Source organism: Cotesia typhae, unplaced genomic scaffold (assembly GCF_013202065.1).
Source record: "Cotesia typhae breed Kobodo isofemale line unplaced genomic scaffold, CoteBio_Ctyphae scaffold_152, whole genome shotgun sequence".
NCBI classification, from domain to species: Eukaryota; Metazoa; Arthropoda; class Insecta; order Hymenoptera; family Braconidae; genus Cotesia; species Cotesia typhae.
The window spans coordinates 8,973,488-8,996,081 of NW_027423776.1; the positions used below are offsets into that span (position 1 = coordinate 8,973,488).

Genomic DNA, 22,594 nt, shown 5'->3' on the forward strand with positions numbered 1-22,594 from the left:
ATAATACTAACGCAGGAGACAACAACAACGATTGGAAGCTGTCTGATCAGAATCATCTCCAAGAAGTAAGCGGTGACTCTGCGGAAAGTCTGCTGAGGAACGCGCTTCAGGGTAAATTGTACTCGGGACCGACGCAGATAACTCTAGCATCCTCGACGAAGTCCACGGGGATATCAGTGTCGCTGTCGACGGGCTCTGCTGCCCAAATTAAGCAGGAACCGCAGGACGAGTCGATGCACGGTTGCACCGAGGAAGATTTGCTGCTATCCCAGCTGGAGACGACAACGTACCGTCCGGGGGACTATGAGAAACTCAAGAGTATTGCTAATGAGGTGGTGGAGTCTTACTGTAATCTAGAACCGGTATGCAATGTTCCTGGAACGACTACGTTGATGTACACGCTGGATCCAACCAGTGGGAGCTTGGGAACAATAACTCTTCCGGCGGAACTGGGACAGGTTGGAACGGTCACTGTGGTGACTGCAGCGCCGCAGGAGTTGATAGATCAGACTACGGCCAGGACTGATGACTCTGCCGGTCAGATCCAGGTGGTGGCTGTTAACAACAGGCCGATTATTAATAACAACTCGACGACGACCGCTGCTGCTGCCAAGCCGGCGAAGAAATACTCGAGGAAGAACAACAGGAATAACGCGAACGCCAACAGCGCAGCCGCCGGAGCTAATGGTAGTGTTGACAGTGGCAACCAGAGCGCGTCTGGGAGCTCGCCCAGTGCCACTGTTCAGAGGAAAGAGAGGTCGCTTCATTACTGTAACATTTGCCATAAGGGTTTCAAGGATAAATATAGCGTTAATGTTCACATCAGGACTCACACTGGGGAGAAACCCTTCGCCTGCTCGCTGTGTGGAAAGAGCTTCAGGCAGAAAGCTCATCTCGCTAAACACTACCAGACTCATGTTACTCAGAAGCCCAATGTTGGCAATGGCTGCACGACTTCCGGGTCTAATTCTTCTAATTCCACTAGGGGGAGCCACGGTACCGATACTGCGGTTTGCAGCCCTTCTAGCTAGTTTTTTTAGGACAATTTCTCTTTGTTAAACATTTTTGTTTTTTATTTATGAATTGTTTTAAGGGTGTTTAAGCTCTCATGACTCAGTCAATGCTCTCTATTTTTTATTCTGAGGTTCTGGGCTAAAGAGTGGAAAATTATTTTTGTGATTTTTTTTTATTTGGATTTGATACACAGAAAAAAATGTTCACTTGAGCAAAGAAAATATTTTTCTTGAACAAAAAAAAATTTTTTTTTTAACAAGAAATTTCACTTATTCCAACGAAATTAATTCTTTTGCTTTAAGAAAATTTATTTAAGTCAAAAAAATCTTCTTTTTTTTTATTTTTAACAAAAATTGTAAAATAAATACAACTTTAGACGAGTATTATGAATTGATATGTACAGAGTTAAAATTAAAAGAATAAAAATTTCTAAATTTGAAATTATAAAAATTAAATTTCCAAAACTCATTTAGTCGAGCACCGTATTGTGATGATAAATCGATAAAGGTTTATTGAATCATTCTTGTTAAAATGCACGCGTTCATCAAACACACTAGTGGTCTCAGATAGATTTTTTTCTACAGAATTAGTTTTCTTATTGATTAATATTAATGTTTGTTAGAATTAAGAAATTTTTATTCTTTGTTATAATTGTAAGTTATAAATTATATATGAATTTTGTTGATATAACTATTAATCACAGGTTCACGTAGTGTAAATTTATTAGTTAAAGTATTTTGGGGCAATAATTAGATCATGTGTTTTCTTTTTTTTAATTATATAAATAAATGATTTATATTGTTATTTAAGTAATTAGTAGCATGATCTGTGATTTAGATACATACTCATAGTTGGGTTATGAAAAATGATAATTTATCGCTAATCACTTTTTTTGGTAGTTCATTATAACTTCTCTCGATAAAAATTTTTTTTTTTTTTTTTTTGAGATTAATTGAGATTATTTAAATAAATTGAGATTATTTAAATCAAAATACACGGAAAGAACAAGATGACACTGGATATCATCCCAGATTATACTGAATGAAAAAAAATTTCAAAAAAAAAAAAAAAAATTCAGATAGTAGCTAGTATAATCCAGATTATAATGAGTATAATCTAGATTATAATGTGTATCATCCAGATTACAATGAGTATCATCCAGATTATAATGAGTATAATCCAGAACATCACTCAGTATAATTTGAAATTTTTTTTTTTTTTTTTTTCGCTACAGATATTACTCAGTATAATCTGGGATGATGTCCAGTATCATTTTGTTCTTTCCGTGTATACAAAAAAAAATTGTTATTTCTAATTAAAAAATTTAAATTTAAACATTGTAATAATTTATAAAACATTTTTTTTTTTATTAAAAAAAAAATCTCAATTACGATAAAAAAATTCAATCGCTCAATCTGTGCATATGGATAAAATTAAAATATAAATAATTTAATGTAAAAAATGTAATATTTAAATTGTGAGATAATATTCAATTTTTCAATGCTGTTTACAAAACGCCCTTGGAGATCCACAATACTCATTACATCGTATGTTAATACAATAAGGCCGCTTATGATGCACAAATTATTTTCATGACCGTGAAAATTTTAACCTAATTGCTTCTTCATCTTCTTTTTCTTTTTCTTTAATAATAAATAAAAAATAATTATTTCTTCTTTAGATAAAAATAACAATTAAAATTTTATTTAAGCTTTATATTGTACTTAATAATAATTATTTTAATTTAATTAATAATATTTTAATTGTTAATTACCTGAAATGTGTTTTTGTAAACGTGTGTAACTGTTCAATTGTCAGACGAACAATTAATCGGATCTCGAAATTGTTTATTTATTTCTTTTATCTTTATTTTATTATTATAATTAATATTACTATGAAGATGATTAATTATTATTATTAGGTGATAGTAATTACTTGCATTTAAATTAATTGACATTTAAATAAATTCCAAAAGGATTCGACCGATTAATACTCATGGCTTTTTATACTTTTTATAATAATAATAATTATAATTAATATTAATAATAATAATAATAATAATAATAATAATAATTGTTGAGGTAATCTAACTTTTATAACTAAAATTTTATTTTATAAATTATTAAGTTATATATTTTAAAATTATTTTAATATTAAAAAAAAAATATGTAATAATCTTAATGAAAAATAAGTAATAATTGTATTGAATTGTACATTTTATAGAAAATTTTTTACAAGTTACCATATACGATTTTGTTTTTGTTTTATTATATTTTAAAAAGTAAACTTATAGATTTATATTTTAATATATTTTATTTTTTAAAAATAATTAATAACAAAAAACAAAATAATACTCAAAGGCCTGAACAAAACCAGTATGGAATGATATTAACGTGACAATAAAATATTAATGACTGAATGATGATATTAATGTCAATTAATAAATTAATTAATGAATAAATGATATGAAAAATAATTTTTTTTTTTTTTTTTTTTTTTACTGTATGTCGGCCTATTACAGTACAAATAAATACCGAAATCATTTTCAATGATTGAAATATAAAAAATAATTAAAATAAAATAAATAAAAAAAAATTTATATTGTTGTGAATACACAATGTTATGTTTAACGATTTCGTAAATATATATATTTATATTAATTTTAAATTAATGTTAAAAATTAATTAACAGTGTGCATAAATTATTATTTTAAAAATTATAAATTATAAATTTAAAAATTAGCCTTAGCTCGGGTGTACAGTGTTTTGATAATTATTTTAAAATTTGTAATATTTAATTTAAAATTTTGTTATTTTTTATTAAAGCCATCGCTTTATTTACTAACATGTAATTTTAAAAATCAACTATGTTTTTTTTCTCAGTTACTATTATTATTATTTCAATAATTATTTTAGTTTGAAATTCATTGCTATTTTAATTATTATTACAATTGATATTAATTTTTATATGATTATTGTAGATAGCGAAAAAGTATTTATGTGTAAAGTCGTTATGGTGAGCACGTCGAAAGTTCATCGGATTGTGATTCGTATAAGAGACGATATCAAATATGATCGTTGATCGTGAAGCCATTGATGAGAGTTTACTGTTTTTTTTTTTTTTTTTTTTTATTTCTTCTTTATTATGATGTACGACTATTATTATTATTAATTAGTATTATTCATATTTTTAATTATTAATTTGAACTTAATCACTATTGAATTTTTATTGAAAGATTTTTTTTTAAATAAAGAATTTATTATACGTATTTTTATTTTATTTCTTCATTATAATTTATAATATCTAAAAAATATATTCTTCCTTTATATAATTTTAAGTCTTCAATTTTCCAGGTGATATTTAATCCGAAATAATTTAATAAATTGTATGCTTAAAAAAAAAAAAAAAAAAATTAATTATTATTCAATGAAATAATTTATTATACCAGTTAATCCACATTAATTTAATGACAAAGCAAACCATACCAAGAAGAATATACAATATTTATATTTATATAATATAATTTTTTATATATCTCATTACAATAAACTTTTGTTCCATTCATAAATTCATAAATTTATAAATCCATGCTGAAAAAAAAAATTTTTAAATTAATCTTTATAATTAATTTTATTCTTTGTCGTATACCAGCAGCAAAGGATCCAAATCTGGTGCAAAAAATTATTAATATAGTACACTGTCGCGAATACTCGCATATATAAATATGTATAGATATATATTCTTTAGAAGGCTTAACAGTGCTAAGTAAAATAGGCATAGCAGTAGTGTATAAGTCTCGTGTAAGAAGAATATTGTCAGAGGACGAGTTTATTTTTTTTTAAATGTATCATTTTCTGATATTAAACTTAGCAGTCATTTAATAATTTTTTTATTTTATTTACCAAACAAATTTTTTCTGAAAAATCATTTTTAAAAAATTGCATTTACAATTTTTTTTTAAATTTCTTCATGTCAAAATTTTTTTTTTTTTTTCATTTTTCTTGACATAATTTATTTAAAAAAAAAAATTATTAAATATCTGCTAAATTAATTATCATTTATTTGCTCCCTAATCCAAAGATTTAAATACTTGATACATTTTTACTTATTATTATAAATATAATAATTATCATTGCTATATGTTATAAAATTTATAACATTTAGCAAGAATTTTTTAGCCATAGTCATATTTAGTTATTGTTGATACGCTTGTTCATTTGAACTCGAATAAATTTATCCGTTCGACCTTTGTCTTGTTTACGATGCGTGAATTTACGTGCAGTGTAACAGTGAAGACACTGATTATGATGTTGCTGATTGATGGTAGAAGAACAAGTGATCCAATCTCTCAAGATCATTATTGATAAGTAAGAACACGAGTTATCAATGTTATTGTTTATGTCACACTGCTGATTCAAAGGCCAACGATCAGTTAAGCTCTATGACAAGAGCTTCTCCTCGGGGATGGTTGGGCTGGTAGCGACTGATGGGATTCCTGATGCTCGTCTTGTTGCTTCGGACTCTCGCAGGGCTTCATCGAAGCTCTGGGTCGAATTTGATCTTGATGGTGTTACTTTAGTCTAGATTGAATAAATTTTATTATTATTATTATTATTATTATTGATACAAAAATCTTAATTTTAATTTATCAATTATTCAATATTTGGGTTGAAGAAAATTACTTTAACAGTTTTGGAATTGTAATGAGTTATACGTTTAAGAATTTACACGGTAAAATCATTAAAAATTAAAAGATAGTATAGATTAGACGTAGACTCTCATTAAAAAATCAATTTTCATTGTCATGGATTATTTTTTATTCAACAAGGGCAGCAATTAGACTTCTTTTGATAAACAGAAAAATTAATTTAATGTTTAAAACTTTGAAATTTTAGATATTAAAATTTTTAGACACAAAATTTATATATGCAGTGTAAAAAACAAAAAAAAAAAATAAATAATCAATATTTTGGCCATAATATCAAAAATTTGAATAATTAATTATAAATTGTTATTTTGAATTTGCGCTAATCATAATAAATTAATTATTTTAAAAAATTATATGAAACCTTGAAAAATTTACAAATTAAAATTTTTTTTTTTTTATTTTAATTGTAAGGATTATTATCAAAATACCTTAACATTTTCATATGCGCTACCAACACGTTCTTCAAGTGAGCGAAAACTATCAGAATTACGCATCTGACCCAACTTCATGGAAATCCCGCTGCCAAAACCACCCAAGAAACTTTGGGTCATGCCTGCAGCTTGCTTGCAAACGGATTCCGTTTTCTGAAATCTAATTTCCAAAGCACATTAATTTCCCAGTACCTTAATTAAAAAACACACATTAATTTATAAAAAAAATTTTCATATAAAAATAACAACATACAAGAAAATACTAAAAGTACAAGTTAGTGTACAAATTAACACGCGAATAATTCTTCTCTTGTACTTACAAACTGTTTTCGGAGACGGCCCTCTTGACATGACCAAGTTTCTCACCAATGCTCTGATAACTAAATGACACCCAACCAAAAGTGATAAAAAAAAAAAAAAAAAGTAGCAAAAAAACATATTTGTATATGAATGATGCAGTGGTTATTACAATTACATTACGATGGATTTTAATGAATTACCAAATGGGTAAAAATACTAATTAAATAATAAATGACAACTGATAATTAATAAAATAACTATTTACATAAGTATAAAAAATAAAATCAGTAAAAACTTTCTACCCAGTTCAATTAGTCAACCAGAGCATCCTGATCCTTCAAAAATTAGCAGTTATTTCAAATATACATACACATTGCTCTCCTTGACGTTACGGAGTCCTTGATTTACATCTTCGGTGATGTCTTTCCACACACTGATGCCGAGTTTTCGTTTTAATTCTTGCGAGACTCGTACTTTGCTGGCCAACACATGTCTCAATGTTTGAATTTCTTCTTCAATCTATTAAATAAAATTTTAAAAAATTAATTAACAATTTTTAACATTTAAATTTATTAATAAAAAATAACCTTGGCTAGTTCAGTTCTCCACTCAGCTTTTTGACGCTCTTGTTCTTCAAATGATAGTCCAGCTAGCTCATTCGCGACATTGTCCGCCGATGGAGAAAGAGAACCAGAATGTAGGGCATCCTCGCCTAAAAATACAAAAGAGAACAATTGAAATAAAAATTTAGATTTTTTTATACCTCATAAAAATATTCTGAAAAAAATAAATCATAGAATAAGAATTAAAAAGTCTTATCATAAGTTAATTATTATCCAAATACTGTTAAAATATCTATGTAGATTTGTTTACATTCTTATATGTACTTTTAATTCTTTTATTTTGTATTTTTTGCCATTCGGTCATTGCCTTGGCATTTAAATAAAATAAATAATTAGTGATTAATTTGGTGAACTCCCTGCATAACTCTGTAAATTTTTTTGGTGGCTCTTTCCAGGTTTTTCACTCTAATCTCAAGAAACATATTTTGCAATATTATTAATAACAATGTTAATTTTTTAATTATTTAATTTTTTCTAGGCATCGCCAAATAAATTATTTCTGTGCAATTTTTGAGCCAAAATTTCAGAATTTTAAAATTTATCATTTGTTTTTTTTTTTTTCTCCTTTTTTCAATTTTTTTATATAGATTCCGAATTTTTTTATGTAGATATTGGTTCTTTAAATCACTTTACACTATTATATGTAACTAACGAGTGGCGTTTAAATAAATAAATAAATAAATAAATTCACCGAAAAACTTAAACCTTTTAATCGCTCAAAAAAAAGTCCTTTTCCCTGAAGTTTTTCAAAATAAGACTTAGTCATCTCTTTAAAAATTACTCGAACCGATCGTAATTTACGTAATTTTTTTTTCGCAGCATTGTTACTGTCATTACTGCAATTAGCATCTAAGTCTTGTGAAAAATCAACGTCATTAACAAGAATCTCGTCTAGATAAATATTATCATCTTTCCAGCAGTGAACAACAATTTCTTCGCTGTCATTGAACAGATCATTATCAATATCATCAAAACTCGGAGTATCGGCAAAGCTCGAATAATACACATCTTCCTCGTACTCAAGGGAATCGAACTCACGTTCATTTTCACTCGGACAATCATCACCGTGTTCATTGCAAATTTTGCTTCTTGAATTATTATCTTTACCCTTGACAGAATTAATATCGGGATTTTTATCGCCGTCTCTGGTATCTTCTTTCATTGTCTTCTAACGGGTTATTAAATACTTATTACCACTCATTTAACTTTTTGAACTATTCACTGTACAGTTACTCTCTTCATATCATATCGTATCACATTTATCACTATTCTATTACTCGGCGAAGAATATGTGATTTATTTTACAGGAAGATGCAACAGAGTAGTTTCAAGTTTTAGATATCGGTGTCGATCTTCGGAAGAGATACATTAATAATTTTTTTTTTTTTTTTTTTTTTTAAACAAATTATAACACTTTTTGTATAAATACACTGATGAAACAGCTGTAAACAATTGTTGTCGATTTCTCTTTTGTACTGTTAGTACTAGCGATGTTGCGATTGTATTTAGTTTCCGATTTCGAGCAACGATGGCGTAAGATTCGTTTACCTGCTTGTTACCTGCACACCTTGAGCATAAAAAAATATAATAATAACAAAAACATTAATAATAATTATAATAGAAATAAAAAATGAAATATACAAAACGGTAAAATAGTAGTCGGTAAAATAAAATTATAAAAATAAAAAAATTAAGTGAAAGGCGTCAATATAATGTGAATTATTTTTTGTAGTTGCGGTTTTATGATTCATCTTGTAAAAGTATTTTAATAAAATTGGATTTTTTATAACGATTTCTCTGCACTCTTAAAAAACTCGGCATTAAAATAATTTTAATTATAATTATTAGTATAATAATAATTATTTTATTATTATTGTGATAAAGCAGCAGATACGATGCCGGAAACTGTAATAAAAATATGTAGATTACATTAGAATTATTTTGTTTATATTAATGAATTTTTTAATTGATAAGTTGGAATGTAAATTATAAATTAAAGATAAGGATGGCGTGAGTCATACTTAGAAATTATTGGACCGATAAAATTAATCAGGAAATTGAAAATTACGGAAAAGTTATTATTTATTAGACAGGTTAGAGAGCGGATTTTCAATCAATTAAGGAGTTGATTGTTGTTGACGATTCAATGCGCTGAATATTCTGGTGAATAAAAATAATTATTAATTTTTGTTATTATTATTTAAAGTATCAATTGAATTAAAATTAATTACGAGATATAAGCTAACAAATGTTTTAATATTAAATGTTATCTCACCTGTTGAGACAGTGTTCATTTTTCAGGTTTATTTGTCAACTGATAGCAACTGATTTTTTATTCTTATCAATAATTTATTTTGCTGGGTTGTTGTTAACACACTGTTATTAAATAGCACGTTATTTTCTTGACCAATACAACTATTATTTGACGTGTTATCAATACGGAGTGAGAAATGACGTGTTCTTTGCAAACTGTCAACTCTATGTACTTTACTGCTGGATTTAATCGATGCCTAATGCCTATATTCCACGCGTATGTATATATGTATGTAAATAGATATATTATGTCGCGCTTGAGAGTTTTGAGTACTGGTTGTTGAAAATCTATCTCAGATATAGATATATTGTGTTTTTGTAAACGTGTGTAAAGTCGGATTTCAGACACTTGGCGCCATCTCGCGGTTACAACATTGATGATATTAAAGTTAGCTGTCATTTTACAATTTTTTAATTTATTTTTAACCAACAAATTTGTTCAAAAAAATTATTTAAAAAAAATTCCATTTTTAATTTTTTAAAATTTCTAAGTGTCAATTTTTTTTGTCATGATTTATTTGTTATAAAAAGTGTTTTTAATTATTAAATATCTGCTAAATTAATTTTCGTGCAAGATTTTGAGATGGATTGATATATATATATAAGTTGTCGACTGAAAAAAGAAGAAAATTGCGCAATTGTCGTTTTTCTTAATTTTTAGATGTAGAATTTTTTTATTAAAATTTTTTCATAGAAATTTAGTGAATAAATAAATCCAAAAAATTGATAGATGTCAATTAACTTTAGTATTGTAAAATTTACATTAAAAATTTAATAGTTTAAAAAATTAAAAAACGCTTTGATAAAAAATCAACCTAAAGAAGTAGAAAATAAAATAATTATAATACTAAAGTTAGCTGATACTTAACTGTCAATTTTTTTAATTTTTATTTCAAATAAATATTTTATTTTAATGTAAAAAGGCATGAGTGTGCTTTTTAAAATATTTTCTCAACTCTATTTTTACCAATATCTGTCAATAAAATATTTATACCCATTGACATTAAGCACCCGACACTTTTTTACGATAAAATCAATTTTTTTGTTAATCACTCTATTTTTATTTTCAACTCTTTGAAAAATTATTTTCTACTTTTTAGTTTAATTTTTTATTAAGCCGTGTTTTTTTTTTCTTCTTTTAAACAATTTTTAATTTTCTACTTTTCAGTTCGATTGACCGTCATAAAACATAAAAAACCGGCAATCCTGAAGATCCTGGCCAGGATAATAGGACAAACTTATCAACTAAAAATTGGGTTTCAATCAAAAAAATATTTTAAATGCATAAACTAATTTTTATTGCGATGTACAAGTTGTATGTTAATGTTCTCGACTTAAAATTTCGTATGACAGATTATATTTATTCATTGATATTTATTTTTAATTCCAGCTGTGTTTTGCTGCACTAAACTACTACATATTGCTACTGTTTACATTTTATCTTCCAGTTTATTTTTTTTTTCTTTGAAATGGTAATGAAGCCTACGAACACACAATGGCTAATTCCCTGGTCTAATTTCTTCTAAAGTGTGTCAAGCTAGTATTTATTTTTTTATTTATTTTTACTCCATCTAATGGTAAATTTATAAAAAAAAAAAAAAAAAATAAAATAAAATAAAAAAAAAAACGTATTTAAAACAATAACTCTACAGAAAATCGACTCGTTCATTAAACAAGCTGTGCTAAAAATAATTCATTGAAAAGCGATAAAACTTTACGTTTTTTACACTATCCAAAATCAATAAAAATTATTTCTTCCACGCCTTTTGCAAATAAAATTCAACTCTTTAAACTACTATCGCTTTTCTTCCGGAATTTAAAATACATAATAAAATTTTTTAAATTAATCTATTTATAATTATCATATTTTTTTTTTTTTTTACTTTTCACTGACTCTAAGCAGTCTATTGGCACATTAAGCGTCGAATAAAAAGTTTTGTAGGAAACAAATACTATTTTGTTTATTTCGGAAGCTGTCTAGTATAAATAATTAAAAAATCCATACCCCTAAACATCGCATCGCTTTAAATTTTCGAATAATCGCACACATTACTACTAATATTTGTATATATTTTTAGATATTATTTTTTCGTTAAATAAAATAGACAATTTTTACTTATATAATTTGTCGCAATTTTTTTTTTTATTTTTTTTTTTTTCAAAATTTAATTAAATAATTCAATACTTAGTCATTTTTTTTTTTAGATATTTTTTTTTACGTATAGACTCTCGTATCTAAATATAGCGCTTAATATCCTAGAAAATTAATAAAATTATTTATATATTTATTTATAATTTGTTATTTACTTTTATAGATTAATCTGAGTGTCAGGTATCATATAGGCATCACAACTATATATCGCGTGTGGACGAATATATGTACTAATGAAATGACACTACAATTGTGACACCGCAGTGATCACAGTCACGCAATAAACAGTCAGTGACTTTCTTTACTTAATCAGTAATTAATAATCATCCAATATATTATAATTAATTACAATAAATAATATTAATCATTTACTCTCCGCTCTCTTATCGCCCGTAACATAATGCTAATAACTCATTAGCATTACTCAACATCAAATAGAGTCCTCTGCTAATAGTTTATATTTCTTCTTTAAAATTTACATTTAGTTAACTTAATAAATTCAATCACTTCTCAGAAGAATTTACACAATTTAATTCAACATTATTTTTCTAATTATAAGTATTCATATACATTTATGTATTTATATTATTTATATATATTTCATTTAATTTACTTTTTTTTTTTTTTTTAGCTACCAGAATACAAGTCACCTAAATACGAGAGTTGAAGGTACGAGTCACACCGGCCATAAATTATACAACCTCAAACGTAATTCTGTATCGAACAATATTTTACAAACCAGATAGGAATCTAAAAAATATCTTCGATGTCTGAAAATTTGCGGTCCCAATACCCGCCGCGATACAGCCAGTCATCTAAACCAGTGTAGGTGTTCACTCCTGATTGGAACCACCTGGGTTCCGGTTCTGGAGCTTTTTTGTGCTTTTTAGACTTCCTGCTGTCCCGCTGCTTCTCCTCGAGTCTCACTTTTTCAGCGGCCGCGCCATCCTGGTCTCCGTTTTCCAGCTTTCGGATGTCTGGCCTCAATCTTGAGTCAGTTGGGCATATCTTCTGGCTTAAACTAGCGTCTAGTTCATTCAGAGCCATGGCAAATTGGGTAAATTGATAATACTGTAAATGGTAAAATAAAATTTTTACAATAATTATTTTTTACACTGAAAAAAAAAAAAATAACTTGAATCAAATAATTCTTTAATCAAGTAAAATTTACTTAAATCAATAAAAATTTTTCAGCTTAAGAATTTTTTTACTCAAATAAAGAAAAATAAGTTCTTCAAAATTATTTACTTGATTTAATTAAATTTTTGATAATTATTTACAAGTGGGGTCATTTTAATTTTCATTTTTTTGAACGAAACTTCTATTTGATTTTATTGATATATTTTTTTTTGAAAAATATATAAAAAATGAACAATTAAAAAAAAAATTGATTATCACAATTTTAACAAATTTATAAATTTTTATAAAAATTGTGATATTCACCTTTTTTTTTTTCAAATTGTTCATTTTTTTATGTACTTTAAAAAAATATATACATAAAAAACTTGTAAATAATTACCAAATTTTTTTTCTGTATTTAAATAATAAATAAAATAAAATAATTACATCTGCACTATTGGCAGGTCTTGGAGTGGCTTCCCACAGCGTGGTGGAACCGGAAATTTCATCTACTGGAAGACAATCTTCGCCGTCAGTTGACTCGTCAATAGCGTCCTGATGTGACGGCTTGAAAGCGCCTATTGTCAAACTATTGAGCTTAGCAAGAACTTTTTTATGACCTGGACTACCTATTGGACTTTTAGCTTCACGTTTTATCCTCTCCAGCGTTTCATCGTACAAGCTCGGTTCGCACGCGCGTAATTTTTCCGTCCATTTTCCGTACAAAAAAACTAATCGTTTTTTTCTGTAAAGTATGCAAAAAATATTTGCTTAATTTTTTTGTCTAATATGTTGATAATATTTTCAGGAACTTACTCAGCATCGGTGATGAAGCCCTCAACGCGATGTAAATCTTTGCCACTAGAACCCGCGCTCTTGAATGACAATGTGGCCTTGAGATTAGCTCCACCGTGTTGCTTTATTTCCAAGGCACCCAGTTGCTCCATCCACAATTGTCCAACCACTACGTTGTGTAGAATACAGTTGACATTTTGCCAAGTGTAGGCCTCTTTCCATTTGGGCAATTCAACAGTTACAATGCCCTTTGGATGGATTTCAATATTTTTTCCCCAAAATTTAAGCTTCGGGTGTATGCTTCCGTGGAAAATAAAATCGTCGCTGTCGGCGTGGAATGCTGAGACTGGTGGATGATGTGATACTTGTTCACATAAAATTCTGCATGGAAAAAATAAGTACAATAAATACATTTCTTACTTGCATTAATCATTAATTTTTTTAATCTTTTCTACTGTAGGTTTTATTAAGATAAAAATTGTTTAAATGGATTTAAAAATCCTGGAGTGCTTATTTACTTGAAAGACTAATTATTTACCTGAAATCTTCACGTTCCAGTTCATAAGTTTCGCCGAGTAATGGATTAAAAGGTTTGCCAAGTCGTTCCCAATTAGAAGCAAGAGCACTTACAGCAAAAGCAGAGACGTACTTGTAAAATAAAAGATATAATTCAGTGAGTATATTGTTAAAAAATAAGATAAATAATTAAAGTAATGGCTCAAGTAATTTGAGGATTGAATATAGAGTACTGAAAAACAGAAGCTCAAATTACAGGGGAAATGTTACATACTATTCAGTATCTAATTACTAATTACTTTTTCACCTTTGTTTCATATGGTACTGAAATTTACAGACATCTATGTTTTTTTTTTTTTTTTTTTTTTTAAATGTTAGATTTAAAAAAATATAAGCGATTTTTTAAAAATTATTTTCTTGGTACAAATTTTTTTTTATATTTTATTTCAATTTAGTTTATATTCTTCAAATTTTTATGTTTTTTTTTTAAAACAATTGTTTGTCAACAATTCTTTCAAGTTTCATTAGCTTATTTTGTCTTATTAATAATTATAAAAATTTTTTTTTGATATTTTATGATTGTTCATTTGAATTAATTAATTAGTGTATCAATAAAAAATATTAATTATATTTTAATAAATTAAAATATAAATAATATAAAATATTAATCTATAAAATAAAAAATAATAATAAAGACTCACTTCAAGTCTTTTCAGAGGTGTTTCTTCAGCAGCCGCTAATTTAAGCAGTTTAGCGTACTCCATATACTCAGCGACTCTTTGAAGGAATGAAAGAGGTTCATTAAAGGTGACTGGCATCACGATCTTACTGAGGTCCTTGCCCAGCGAAATAACCGAGCAAAGATTCACCTCGGAGTGTCCACGCACTGGGAGCGTTGATCTTCAGTTTGTCACATTGTTACGCATTGTTTGTATTTGTTAACGCATTTTTTTTTTTTTTTTTTTTTTTTTTTTTTTTTTTTTTTTATCGATAACACATTCAATTCAAGTTAATAACAATAACATCATTAATTACAACATTAATAATAGTAATAATAACATTAATCATAACTCAGTCTAGTGAATGTGATTTGCAACGACCTACGTGTGCAACGAATTGCAATTGCGTAAGAAAAAATATACGTGGCACCGATACAATAATATATATATACATAAAAATCTATGTATCTCTAAGCTGAGACTCTTATACCGAGCCACTAAAGTTGTTAACAAATTCAATTTTCACAGCATTACTTTTATTTATTCATGCATACACTTTAACCAACTAATATCTATATAAATATATATTTATATATATTTATACACTTATTTATATACATACATACATACATGTATCTTCTTTGTGTTAACTGAAAGCTTTATTTTTAATCTTAATAATCATAAGTGTGATTTCTAGCATCAGCGTTAAAAAAAAAAAATTATTTTTATAAAAATAAATAATAAATAAACATTCCAAAAACTATTTCAGGACAAAGCAGCTAATTAAATAATCTAATGAGTGTGGGACCAACCTGTACGAATGATTTTCTTTTGCCATGATTTGTATATATTATTATTGTTATTGTTATCAACCACTGCTTCAGATAATCTGTTTAAATAATTATTGTAATCATTATCAAAAATATTGACAGTATTTATTAGTTTAAAAACAAACTCTGGAATTATTTCAGCAAATTTTTGAAAATTCATTATTGTAAATATTTCTTCCAACAAATAACCAATTATTAACGGGCAACATTACTCTGTTAATTTACTTTAAATTCACAATTATTTTCATATATATTCTTCTCAACTTTTAAACTTTTTAATAAAACTAAATAGTTTCAATGAAGATAATTTATAAAAATTTATTGTCACATCACCGTGTTGCAGAACCTAGAATAAATAAAAAAAAAAAAAAAAATGAATTAATAAATGCAATATTACCACTTCATTACTAGACTAGTATGTCAGCTGTCAGTGAGCGTTGAACTTAGATGATTTAATGAAATAAGTAGCACGTCATTTTAAAAATAAAGAAGAAATAAATAATTATTAATATCAATCTACGTGGATATGATGAGCGTACACTGGTTTAGCCCCTAGTTTTCGGCCCTGTTACCCTGTCCCATCGATCTCCAACATAAAATTTTAGATCTCGCGCACATTTAGTGCGAGCGGTGTATCAAGAGCTCGCTTTACCTTGATTTCCGCTCAACTAGTCCACAAGGAACATCAATAAATTCGAGCATGGGTAAAACACTAAATCCAGTGGTACTAGTCCAGTAGCCAGCATTATGGAGATGCGCGGTCTTCTTACCTGGACTAAGCATGCGCGAAGACACATACATTTATATATTTACTCATCAACAATACTTCCTATTATTATTGTTCAATGCAAAATACATTCAAACTCTCGATAGTTTAACTTGTTAAGTTTTTATGCCCGATTTGCTGCACATCAATGCACACAGATAAGGCAATTGTCTTCTTATTGTGCGGGTATGGAAGAAATACATCAACAGCTAGAGATGTCACGAGTCAGACCTGGAAAATGTTATTATTATTATTATTATTATTATTATTATTATTATTATTATTATTATTATTATTATTATTATTATTGTTATTACTATTATTATTTTTTTTTTGCATTATGCTTGGTATCCAATCAATGTAACGACAGATGAGCGGTAAATGTATGCACGCGAAGAATACGTTTGGTCGATGACCGAAAATTATTCTTCACTCCACTTTCTATGAAGAACAACCTTATTTTTTTTTATTGATTGACAAGGATGATGATATTCGTTTTTTTTTTTTTTTTTTTTTTTATAATTTAACTTAAGCTTGAAAGCTTAGACAGGCGGGAAGCCGAATCAGAGGGCTAGATTATTTGTAGATAGAAGCTAGGTCAAATAAGAAATAGTCAATAATTGTCCGTGACAGGGGGTTACTTTACTTTGTTCTTTGTTTTATGTTATCGCAAAACTTTTTGTTGCATGAAAAGTAGACGTAGATCGAAAAACAGTAGACAGTTGATGTAGATAGGAGCTACCGTACATTTGATTTAAATTCACCGCTCAGTTACGCGCTTCTTCAACTGCTCTTTTCATTGGCTACGTCACGGGGATGATTATAATTTTTGGTAAGTTGTTAATTATACTCAAATTAGCAGATATCTAAAAATTGGTGAAATTTTTAGTACAAATTAATTATTATAAAAAAAAAAAACATTTTTAAAAATTCAGATTTTTTTTTATTTCTTCATGTGGAATTTTTTTTAAAAGTTAACTGACATTTTTAATTTTTTGAGTTTTTTTTAATTATTAAAGTGAAAATTAAATTAGCCGACATGTAAAAATTTTTAGAATTTTTATTTTATTGAAAAATTATTTTTAAAAAAATAAAACAAAAATTTCATAAATAAAAAATTTTAAAAATTACACATGCAATTTTTAAAAAATATTTTTTTTTGTTTTTTTATAATAATTTTTTTGATAAAAAAAATTATAAAATTTTTGAGATGTTTTTTTGATAAATTTTTTTTTATTATAATTTAATTATAAAAATCTAAGAAATTTTTAAATTAATTAAAAAAAAATTATTATTGATTAATTTAATTTTTATTTTGTATTTCTTCATTTAATTTTATCTATTTCTTCACTTAATATTGATATTTTTAAAATTTTAGGCTATGTCGTGGAAAAATTTGACAGAGAAGAAATTTATTTCAAAAAATGATTCAAAAAGTATCAACTTAGACAAAAATAAAGATGAAAATGAAGAAGGAAATCCTAATAAGAGATACAGAAACAGTTTTATGAAGCAATTTCCCGAATTATATCGAAGCGATGTCTCAATTAATCCAAGTTATACCGGGCTCAATAATTTACCTTAGTACTATAATTATTTACCTTGATTTAATAGCAGATTTATAATAAATTTGATTATTCAATGTAAATTTTGGTTTTCAGTTACATAAAATGCCGAAGACGCGTTCACAAAACAAAAAAGCAAATAACGAGACAAATAAATCGGGAGATTCATCACATTGCTATGATGCAGCCCTACGCGCTGTCAAGTGTCAGGATTGATAGAGTTTTTAGCGTCGGGTTTCCTCCAGAAGCCCTCATCGTGCCGGAATTCGCGACAGACAAGGAAAGAAGACGAATTAACAAACTTATGAGTGACAGATAGATCGGTTAGGTCGAATCTTTTTGTTTTTTTAATTTTCACTGTGAAGTTTATTGGGTTTGTATAAAAGAAAATTAATAAAACAATTGAAGTTTTATTTATTGTCATAAATTTTATTTATTTTACTGTCAATTCTCTGAGCTTGCTTTGATAAATGTTTCGTGATAAATGTCCAAAAGGTCCTTTATCTATTTTGTACGGCTGTGGAAAATCACCCCTAGAGCTATGGGACATACATGTCAGATACTTTTATTCCTTTTACACAGAAATGTTTCAATGATTGATTGAAGAAATATTTTTTTTACTAATGATGATGCTATTGATTAATTAATTGGTTTTTCAGGTAAGGAATGGGTTCGTCAGAAGAGTAATGGATAATGAAATAAATTCACTAGCGGTGGAAATTGCAGGGACTAATGTATCCACTGCGTATATTTATGCTCCGAAAAATCAATCAGCGAGTTTGGGAATTTCTCATCCTTTTATTGTTATATTGCTGAAGAATATGAAGAGATATTTTACAATGGAAATTACGGTACAATTAATTATTTTATTTTGTTTAATTATTATGTAGAAATATAAAAATGATACATATTTTAATGTGAAGATTATATTAAAAATTATAGAACTCAATTTTTCAAAAATTTTGCTATTTTCTGATTCAGCTCAACTAAGTTGATGTAAATTTTATTTGAAAGCTTATTAAATAAGCTTCAATTTACATAGCTATTTATTTTCCTAGATTAATAATTTTCCAAATTACAGCAATTTAAAAGTTTCAAAATTTGAAAAAATTGTCAGTTTTATCGATTTTTAGTGCAATTATTATTCCGTTTGATAAATTATTAAATTCCTATGAACTGCATCTGAAAATTTATTAAATAGGCTCTTAGTAATCTATCTATACATAGTATATTAAAAAAAAAAAAAAAATTTTTCATATCTTCCCATCTCCATCCCGAATTGAAAAAAAAATTTATTAGTGGAAATTTTTTAAAGCTTTTTTTTTTTATTATTGATTTGTTATAAAAATTAAAAAAATTGAGAGTTGTCAGCTAACTCCAGAATCATATTCTATTTTGTCTAAATAAAAAATCTCCTTCCATTTCAGCTGTCAAATAATGCTATTATTATTTTTTATATTTAATTAAAAATTATGAAAATGAATAATTTAAGATTTTAGATGAAGACGGCATGCACAGAAGATTTAAATTGAGTAATTTCCAAAGCAAGACTAAAATAAGGCCCTTTAGCACGACCATGCCGATGGGATTAGGATGTGGATGGAATCAAATTCAACTAAACATGGTAGAATTGGTGAAAATAGCGTATGGAACTGTTTACAGAGAAACAACTAGATTGCAAATCCATGCGAATTGCAGAATCCGTCGTATATATTTTGCTGATAGGTAATTTTTTTTTTATAAAATAAAATTTGAGTTGTAAAAATTTTTTATTTTAGATTGTACGGAGAAGAAGATTTACCAGAGGAGTACAGAATTTCTTTTACAAAGCCGAAGGCGAGTAAAGATGATAAAAAAGACCGAAGAAGTATCACTTCTAAGACTTCAGGAAATCGATCATTGAACTCGCAAAATTCTCAGGAAAATAAAAGTCCAGGAGACGGGGGATCGGTGAATGGCTTGCAGAAGGGTGAAGAAAACCCGAAGCTAGAAGTTAGGATTCCTATTACTGAGTACGACGAAGATAGGAGCGAGCAAACTAATCGGGATTCGGTAATTGATGGAGAGCTTACAGCGACGGAATTGAGTGAAACTGAAGCGCGAGAGTATTTGGATGAAGGGGAAGGTGAAACGGATAATGGAGAAATTGAAGAAATTGATGAAGAAGAGGAAGGAATGGATGGAAATGAGGAAATTGATGGAGATGCCAATGAAAGAGAGGAATCAGGTCAGGAGGAAAAAGCCGGGGAAGAAGTAGGTCAAGGGGAAGAAAATAAAGGTGAAAATGGAGAAATTGGTGACACTGATAACAAAGAAGAGACTGATGTAGAGGATGATGCAGAAAATGTGGAAAAAATTATGGATAATTTAGATAAAAACGAATCGATTAAGGAAATTGATTTAAAAGAGAAAGAAGAATTAAATATGAATAAAGAATTAAATGATGATGAAAAAGATAAGTCGATTAAAAAAGAAATTAAGAATGAATTTAAAGAAGAATTAAATGATAATGAAAAAATGATGGATAATTTAGATAAAAACGAATCGATTAAGGGAATTGATTTAAAGGATGAAGAAAAATTAAATATGAATAAAGAATTAAATGATGATGGAAAAAATGAGTCGATTAAAAAAGAAATTAAAAGTGAAATTGAGGAAGAATTAAATAATAATTATGAATATCAACAAACTTATTAGTAAAAATAAAAATTTATATTATAAATTTTAATTTTTATTGCTTAGCATTACAAATATATATATATATATATATATATATATATATATATATATATATATATATATATATATATATTGGCATTATTTAATGGAACAAAGACATGAACTTTTGAAAATATTAAATATTTTAAGTGATGTACATTTTTACATTTAAATTACGTAATTGTATAGCAAAATAATATTATTAATTATTATTATACTTCTACTTTTTAAATATTACATGACTGTAACTTGTAATTAACATGAAATTTCATAGAGTATAAGTACCAGTATTTTACTTTAAATTCAGATTGATAGATAAAGAATTCTATTTTTATCAAATTTACAAGTCTCTACAATTTATAGAATGATTTATATATTAATTTGGATACAAATATCACAAACGGTACTGTTACCCTACAACATACATTTGCAAGAAAAAAATATTTTAATAAGCAGAATATTTTTTTAGTAAATTTTTATTGATTAACAAAATAATTACGCATAATAAACCATTAATTAATAATTACCAGTATATTTTATCTTAAAAATAATTTTATGGAATTTCGTGTTCGTCGTCTTCTCGTTTTCTTTTTAAGCTATCATCCATAGAAGTAGAAGACATTGGTTGGCTGGTCGCTATTGGGATTTTAGGTTTAACTGTTGTAGTTTGACCACTTGGTAAATTAGAACCAGCTGCAGGGATAGACATAATAAAAAAAATTTTTAATCAAATAATAAAACATAAATTTTTATGAAATTGATAACAAAACGCGATTTATTAATTTATTAACGTTGATTTTTTTTTTTTTAATTAAAATAAAATTGCAAGTGTCAATAACTGGGTTTTTTTACCTCAAGTCAAGAAAATTATTCATGAAAAATTGTACTTGTAATTTTTTAGATCTTCTAAAGAAGGAATTTTTTAAATAAATTTTTCTTGCTACAATTTATTGGTTTGAAAATTTTTAAAAATAATCAGATGTCTCTCAATTTCAGTATTATTCAATACTTACCAGTTGAAATTTTGAAAACAGGCTTAGGAACGGATATAGTCTGCGTCCTGGCAATAGTTGTAAGAGTTCCAGGCCTCTTGACAACCGAGAGACCAGTTTTATTGGCATCAACTCTAACTCTGGACTGCCCACTGACCAAATTATTGCCGACTATCGTGTGAATCGGCTTACCAGCAGGTTTCTTTAAGGTAGGCTTCAACTTATAATTAGCTGCTATCAAACAGTAACGATCCGGCGGCAACCTGAGTCCATTATTCGGCTTGACAAACGGCAACGCAATATTATTCTTAGCTCTGGCGACCTCCAGCAAAACGTCTCTCGGCGGTGGATTGGTGAACGTTTTCTCCAGCTGCATTTTTACAGCCAATCTAACGTCATCTAGGTCAATAAATTTTTTTTTCGCATGGCTAGCGTAAATCCTACTGTCATCCAGGGTACATGTGATGTAGCCTACAAACAAAAACAACTTTAGATATCACAATTGACACTAAAATTAATTAAACAAGTTAGTACTTACGGTAAGTAAATTCAAGTAGTTGATTGATAACTTTTTGTTCATATTGTTCAATCCCCATGTCCTTAATTATTGACATTATAACCTGTGCATCCTTAGGCACATGCTTTACATGACTAGTAGTCTTTGTTTTTTCCGCCATTTTATTTTTTTTATTATTTATAATTATTTTAATTGTTTATTCAACAACAAAAAGCAATTGCAATTATTTATTCTGACAATAACACTTGCTTAAATTGTTTTATTTACCTCATTATTTTTATTTACGCGTCCATATATTTCTATCTTTATTTTTAAGCCGCCAGAGGTCGGTAATGTTAATGTTCAAAATTTTTAGATGGCGCTTTGTGCTAATTTCGTCAACAACTGTCAATTTTTTGATTTCAGCATCATTTACTTTATAGCTGACAATTGTCAATTTTTTAATGACATTTAATTTAACTGTCACTGGAAAATTTTTTAATTTTCTACAACAAAAAAATTTGTTCTAAAAAATTA

The 22,594-nt window shown here is 27.2% G+C and overlaps 6 protein-coding genes and 1 long non-coding RNA gene across 12 annotated transcripts in view; 4 read left to right on the top strand and 3 right to left on the bottom strand.

The window, feature by feature from the left end:
- Positions 1 to 1,665, top strand: part of LOC141536090 (uncharacterized) — a 28,523-nt gene extending 26,858 nt beyond the window's left edge. Inside the window, exon 3 of the mRNA XM_074256338.1 lies at positions 16 to 1,665. Coding sequence (XP_074112439.1) covers positions 16 to 1,031 — 1,016 coding nt within the window. The 3' untranslated portion in view covers positions 1,032 to 1,665. The remainder of the gene's footprint in view (positions 1 to 15) is intronic.
- Positions 1,666 to 4,116: 2,451 nt separating this feature from the next.
- LOC141536095 (tumor protein D54) lies at positions 4,117 to 9,539 on the bottom strand. Of its 3 annotated transcripts, none has more exons than XM_074256347.1 (6): positions 9,352 to 9,539; positions 7,041 to 7,165; positions 6,824 to 6,972; positions 6,474 to 6,533; positions 6,151 to 6,313; positions 4,117 to 5,594 (listed from the first exon to the last, which is right to left on the bottom strand). In XM_074256347.1, exons 1-6 carry the CDS (start codon positions 9,368 to 9,370, stop codon positions 5,454 to 5,456), a joined length of 657 nt encoding a protein of 218 aa, XP_074112448.1. In that variant the 5' UTR covers positions 9,371 to 9,539; the 3' UTR covers positions 4,117 to 5,453. The 3 variants fall into 3 exon arrangements, with proteins under 3 accessions (XP_074112448.1, XP_074112446.1, XP_074112447.1); XM_074256345.1 differs by lacking the exon at positions 9,352 to 9,539 and adding an exon at positions 7,782 to 8,799; XM_074256346.1 differs by lacking the exons at positions 6,474 to 6,533; positions 9,352 to 9,539 and adding an exon at positions 7,782 to 8,776.
- Positions 9,540 to 10,663: 1,124 nt separating this feature from the next.
- Positions 10,664 to 16,191, bottom strand: LOC141536093 (oxysterol-binding protein-related protein 2). Of its 2 annotated transcripts, none has more exons than XM_074256342.1 (7): positions 16,060 to 16,191; positions 15,503 to 15,866; positions 14,673 to 14,871; positions 13,994 to 14,103; positions 13,477 to 13,836; positions 13,108 to 13,405; positions 10,664 to 12,612 (listed from the first exon to the last, which is right to left on the bottom strand). In XM_074256342.1, the coding sequence occupies exons 2-7, from the start codon at positions 15,526 to 15,528 to the stop codon at positions 12,292 to 12,294; spliced, it is 1,314 nt and encodes a 437-aa protein (XP_074112443.1). In that variant the 5' UTR covers positions 15,529 to 15,866; positions 16,060 to 16,191; the 3' UTR covers positions 10,664 to 12,291. The 2 variants fall into 2 exon arrangements, with proteins under 2 accessions (XP_074112443.1, XP_074112442.1); XM_074256341.1 differs by having other exon boundaries at positions 15,503 to 15,579; positions 15,918 to 16,067.
- Positions 13,988 to 14,957, top strand: LOC141536101 (uncharacterized). The gene is made up of 2 exons (XR_012480689.1): positions 13,988 to 14,128; positions 14,688 to 14,957. It is a non-coding gene; the product is annotated as an uncharacterized LOC141536101 (long non-coding RNA).
- Positions 16,192 to 16,337: 146 nt separating the features above from the next.
- Positions 16,338 to 18,215, top strand: LOC141536097 (uncharacterized). Of its 2 annotated transcripts, none has more exons than XM_074256351.1 (3): positions 16,338 to 16,526; positions 17,665 to 17,870; positions 17,948 to 18,215. In XM_074256351.1, the coding sequence occupies exons 2-3, from the start codon at positions 17,668 to 17,670 to the stop codon at positions 18,168 to 18,170; spliced, it is 426 nt and encodes a 141-aa protein (XP_074112452.1). In that variant the 5' UTR covers positions 16,338 to 16,526; positions 17,665 to 17,667; the 3' UTR covers positions 18,171 to 18,215. The 2 variants fall into 2 exon arrangements, with proteins under 2 accessions (XP_074112452.1, XP_074112451.1); XM_074256350.1 differs by lacking the exon at positions 16,338 to 16,526 and adding an exon at positions 16,867 to 17,118.
- Positions 18,216 to 18,347: 132 nt separating this feature from the next.
- On the top strand, positions 18,348 to 20,766 carry LOC141536381 (uncharacterized). The gene is made up of 4 exons (XM_074256859.1): positions 18,348 to 18,702; positions 19,344 to 19,576; positions 19,630 to 20,495; positions 20,759 to 20,766. The coding sequence occupies exons 1-4, from the start codon at positions 18,538 to 18,540 to the stop codon at positions 20,764 to 20,766; spliced, it is 1,272 nt and encodes a 423-aa protein (XP_074112960.1). The 5' UTR covers positions 18,348 to 18,537.
- Taf9 (TBP-associated factor 9) lies at positions 18,892 to 22,468 on the bottom strand. Of its 2 annotated transcripts, XM_074256349.1 has the most exons (4): positions 22,100 to 22,468; positions 21,583 to 22,032; positions 21,097 to 21,262; positions 18,892 to 19,033 (listed from the first exon to the last, which is right to left on the bottom strand). In XM_074256349.1, exons 1-3 carry the CDS (start codon positions 22,236 to 22,238, stop codon positions 21,123 to 21,125), a joined length of 729 nt encoding a protein of 242 aa, XP_074112450.1. In that variant the 5' UTR covers positions 22,239 to 22,468; the 3' UTR covers positions 18,892 to 19,033; positions 21,097 to 21,122. The 2 variants fall into 2 exon arrangements, with proteins under 2 accessions (XP_074112450.1, XP_074112449.1); XM_074256348.1 differs by lacking the exon at positions 18,892 to 19,033 and having other exon boundaries at positions 20,763 to 21,262; positions 22,100 to 22,466.
- Between the last annotated feature and the right edge of the window lie 126 nt (positions 22,469 to 22,594).

Excerpts from the sequence above, each read along its gene's own strand:
- Taf9 (XM_074256349.1), bottom strand. The coding sequence starts at position 22,238 with ATGGCGGAAAAAACAAAGACTACTAGTCATGTAAAGCATGTGCCTAAG. Across the intron at positions 22,033-22,099 it reads ACTACTTGAATTTACTTACC|GCTACATCACATGTACCCTG; the intron begins GTAAGTACTAAC and ends TTTTGTTTGTAG. Across the intron at positions 21,263-21,582 it reads TGTTTTCAAAATTTCAACTG|CTGGTTCTAATTTACCAAGT; the intron begins GTAAGTATTGAA and ends CTATCCCTGCAG.
- LOC141536097 (XM_074256351.1), top strand. The coding sequence starts at position 17,668 with ATGTCGTGGAAAAATTTGACAGAGAAGAAATTTATTTCAAAAAATGAT. Across the intron at positions 17,871-17,947 it reads GGGCTCAATAATTTACCTTA|TTACATAAAATGCCGAAGAC; the intron begins GTACTATAATTA and ends TTTGGTTTTCAG.
- LOC141536381 (XM_074256859.1), top strand. The coding sequence starts at position 18,538 with ATGGATAATGAAATAAATTCACTAGCGGTGGAAATTGCAGGGACTAAT. Across the intron at positions 18,703-19,343 it reads ATTTTACAATGGAAATTACG|ATTTTAGATGAAGACGGCAT; the intron begins GTACAATTAATT and ends GAATAATTTAAG. Across the intron at positions 19,577-19,629 it reads CGTATATATTTTGCTGATAG|ATTGTACGGAGAAGAAGATT; the intron begins GTAATTTTTTTT and ends TTTTTATTTTAG.
- LOC141536093 (XM_074256342.1), bottom strand. The coding sequence starts at position 15,528 with ATGGCAAAAGAAAATCATTCGTACAG. Across the intron at positions 14,872-15,502 it reads AAAGAAAATCATTCGTACAG|ATCAACGCTCCCAGTGCGTG; the intron begins GTTGGTCCCACA and ends GACAAACTGAAG. Across the intron at positions 13,406-13,476 it reads GGCTTCATCACCGATGCTGA|AAAAAAACGATTAGTTTTTT; the intron begins GTAAGTTCCTGA and ends CATACTTTACAG.
- LOC141536095 (XM_074256345.1), bottom strand. The coding sequence starts at position 8,238 with ATGAAAGAAGATACCAGAGACGGCGATAAAAATCCCGATATTAATTCT. Across the intron at positions 7,166-7,781 it reads TTTTTTTGAGCGATTAAAAG|GCGAGGATGCCCTACATTCT; the intron begins GTTTAAGTTTTT and ends TTGTATTTTTAG. Across the intron at positions 6,973-7,040 it reads GGAGAACTGAACTAGCCAAG|ATTGAAGAAGAAATTCAAAC; the intron begins GTTATTTTTTAT and ends TTTATTTAATAG.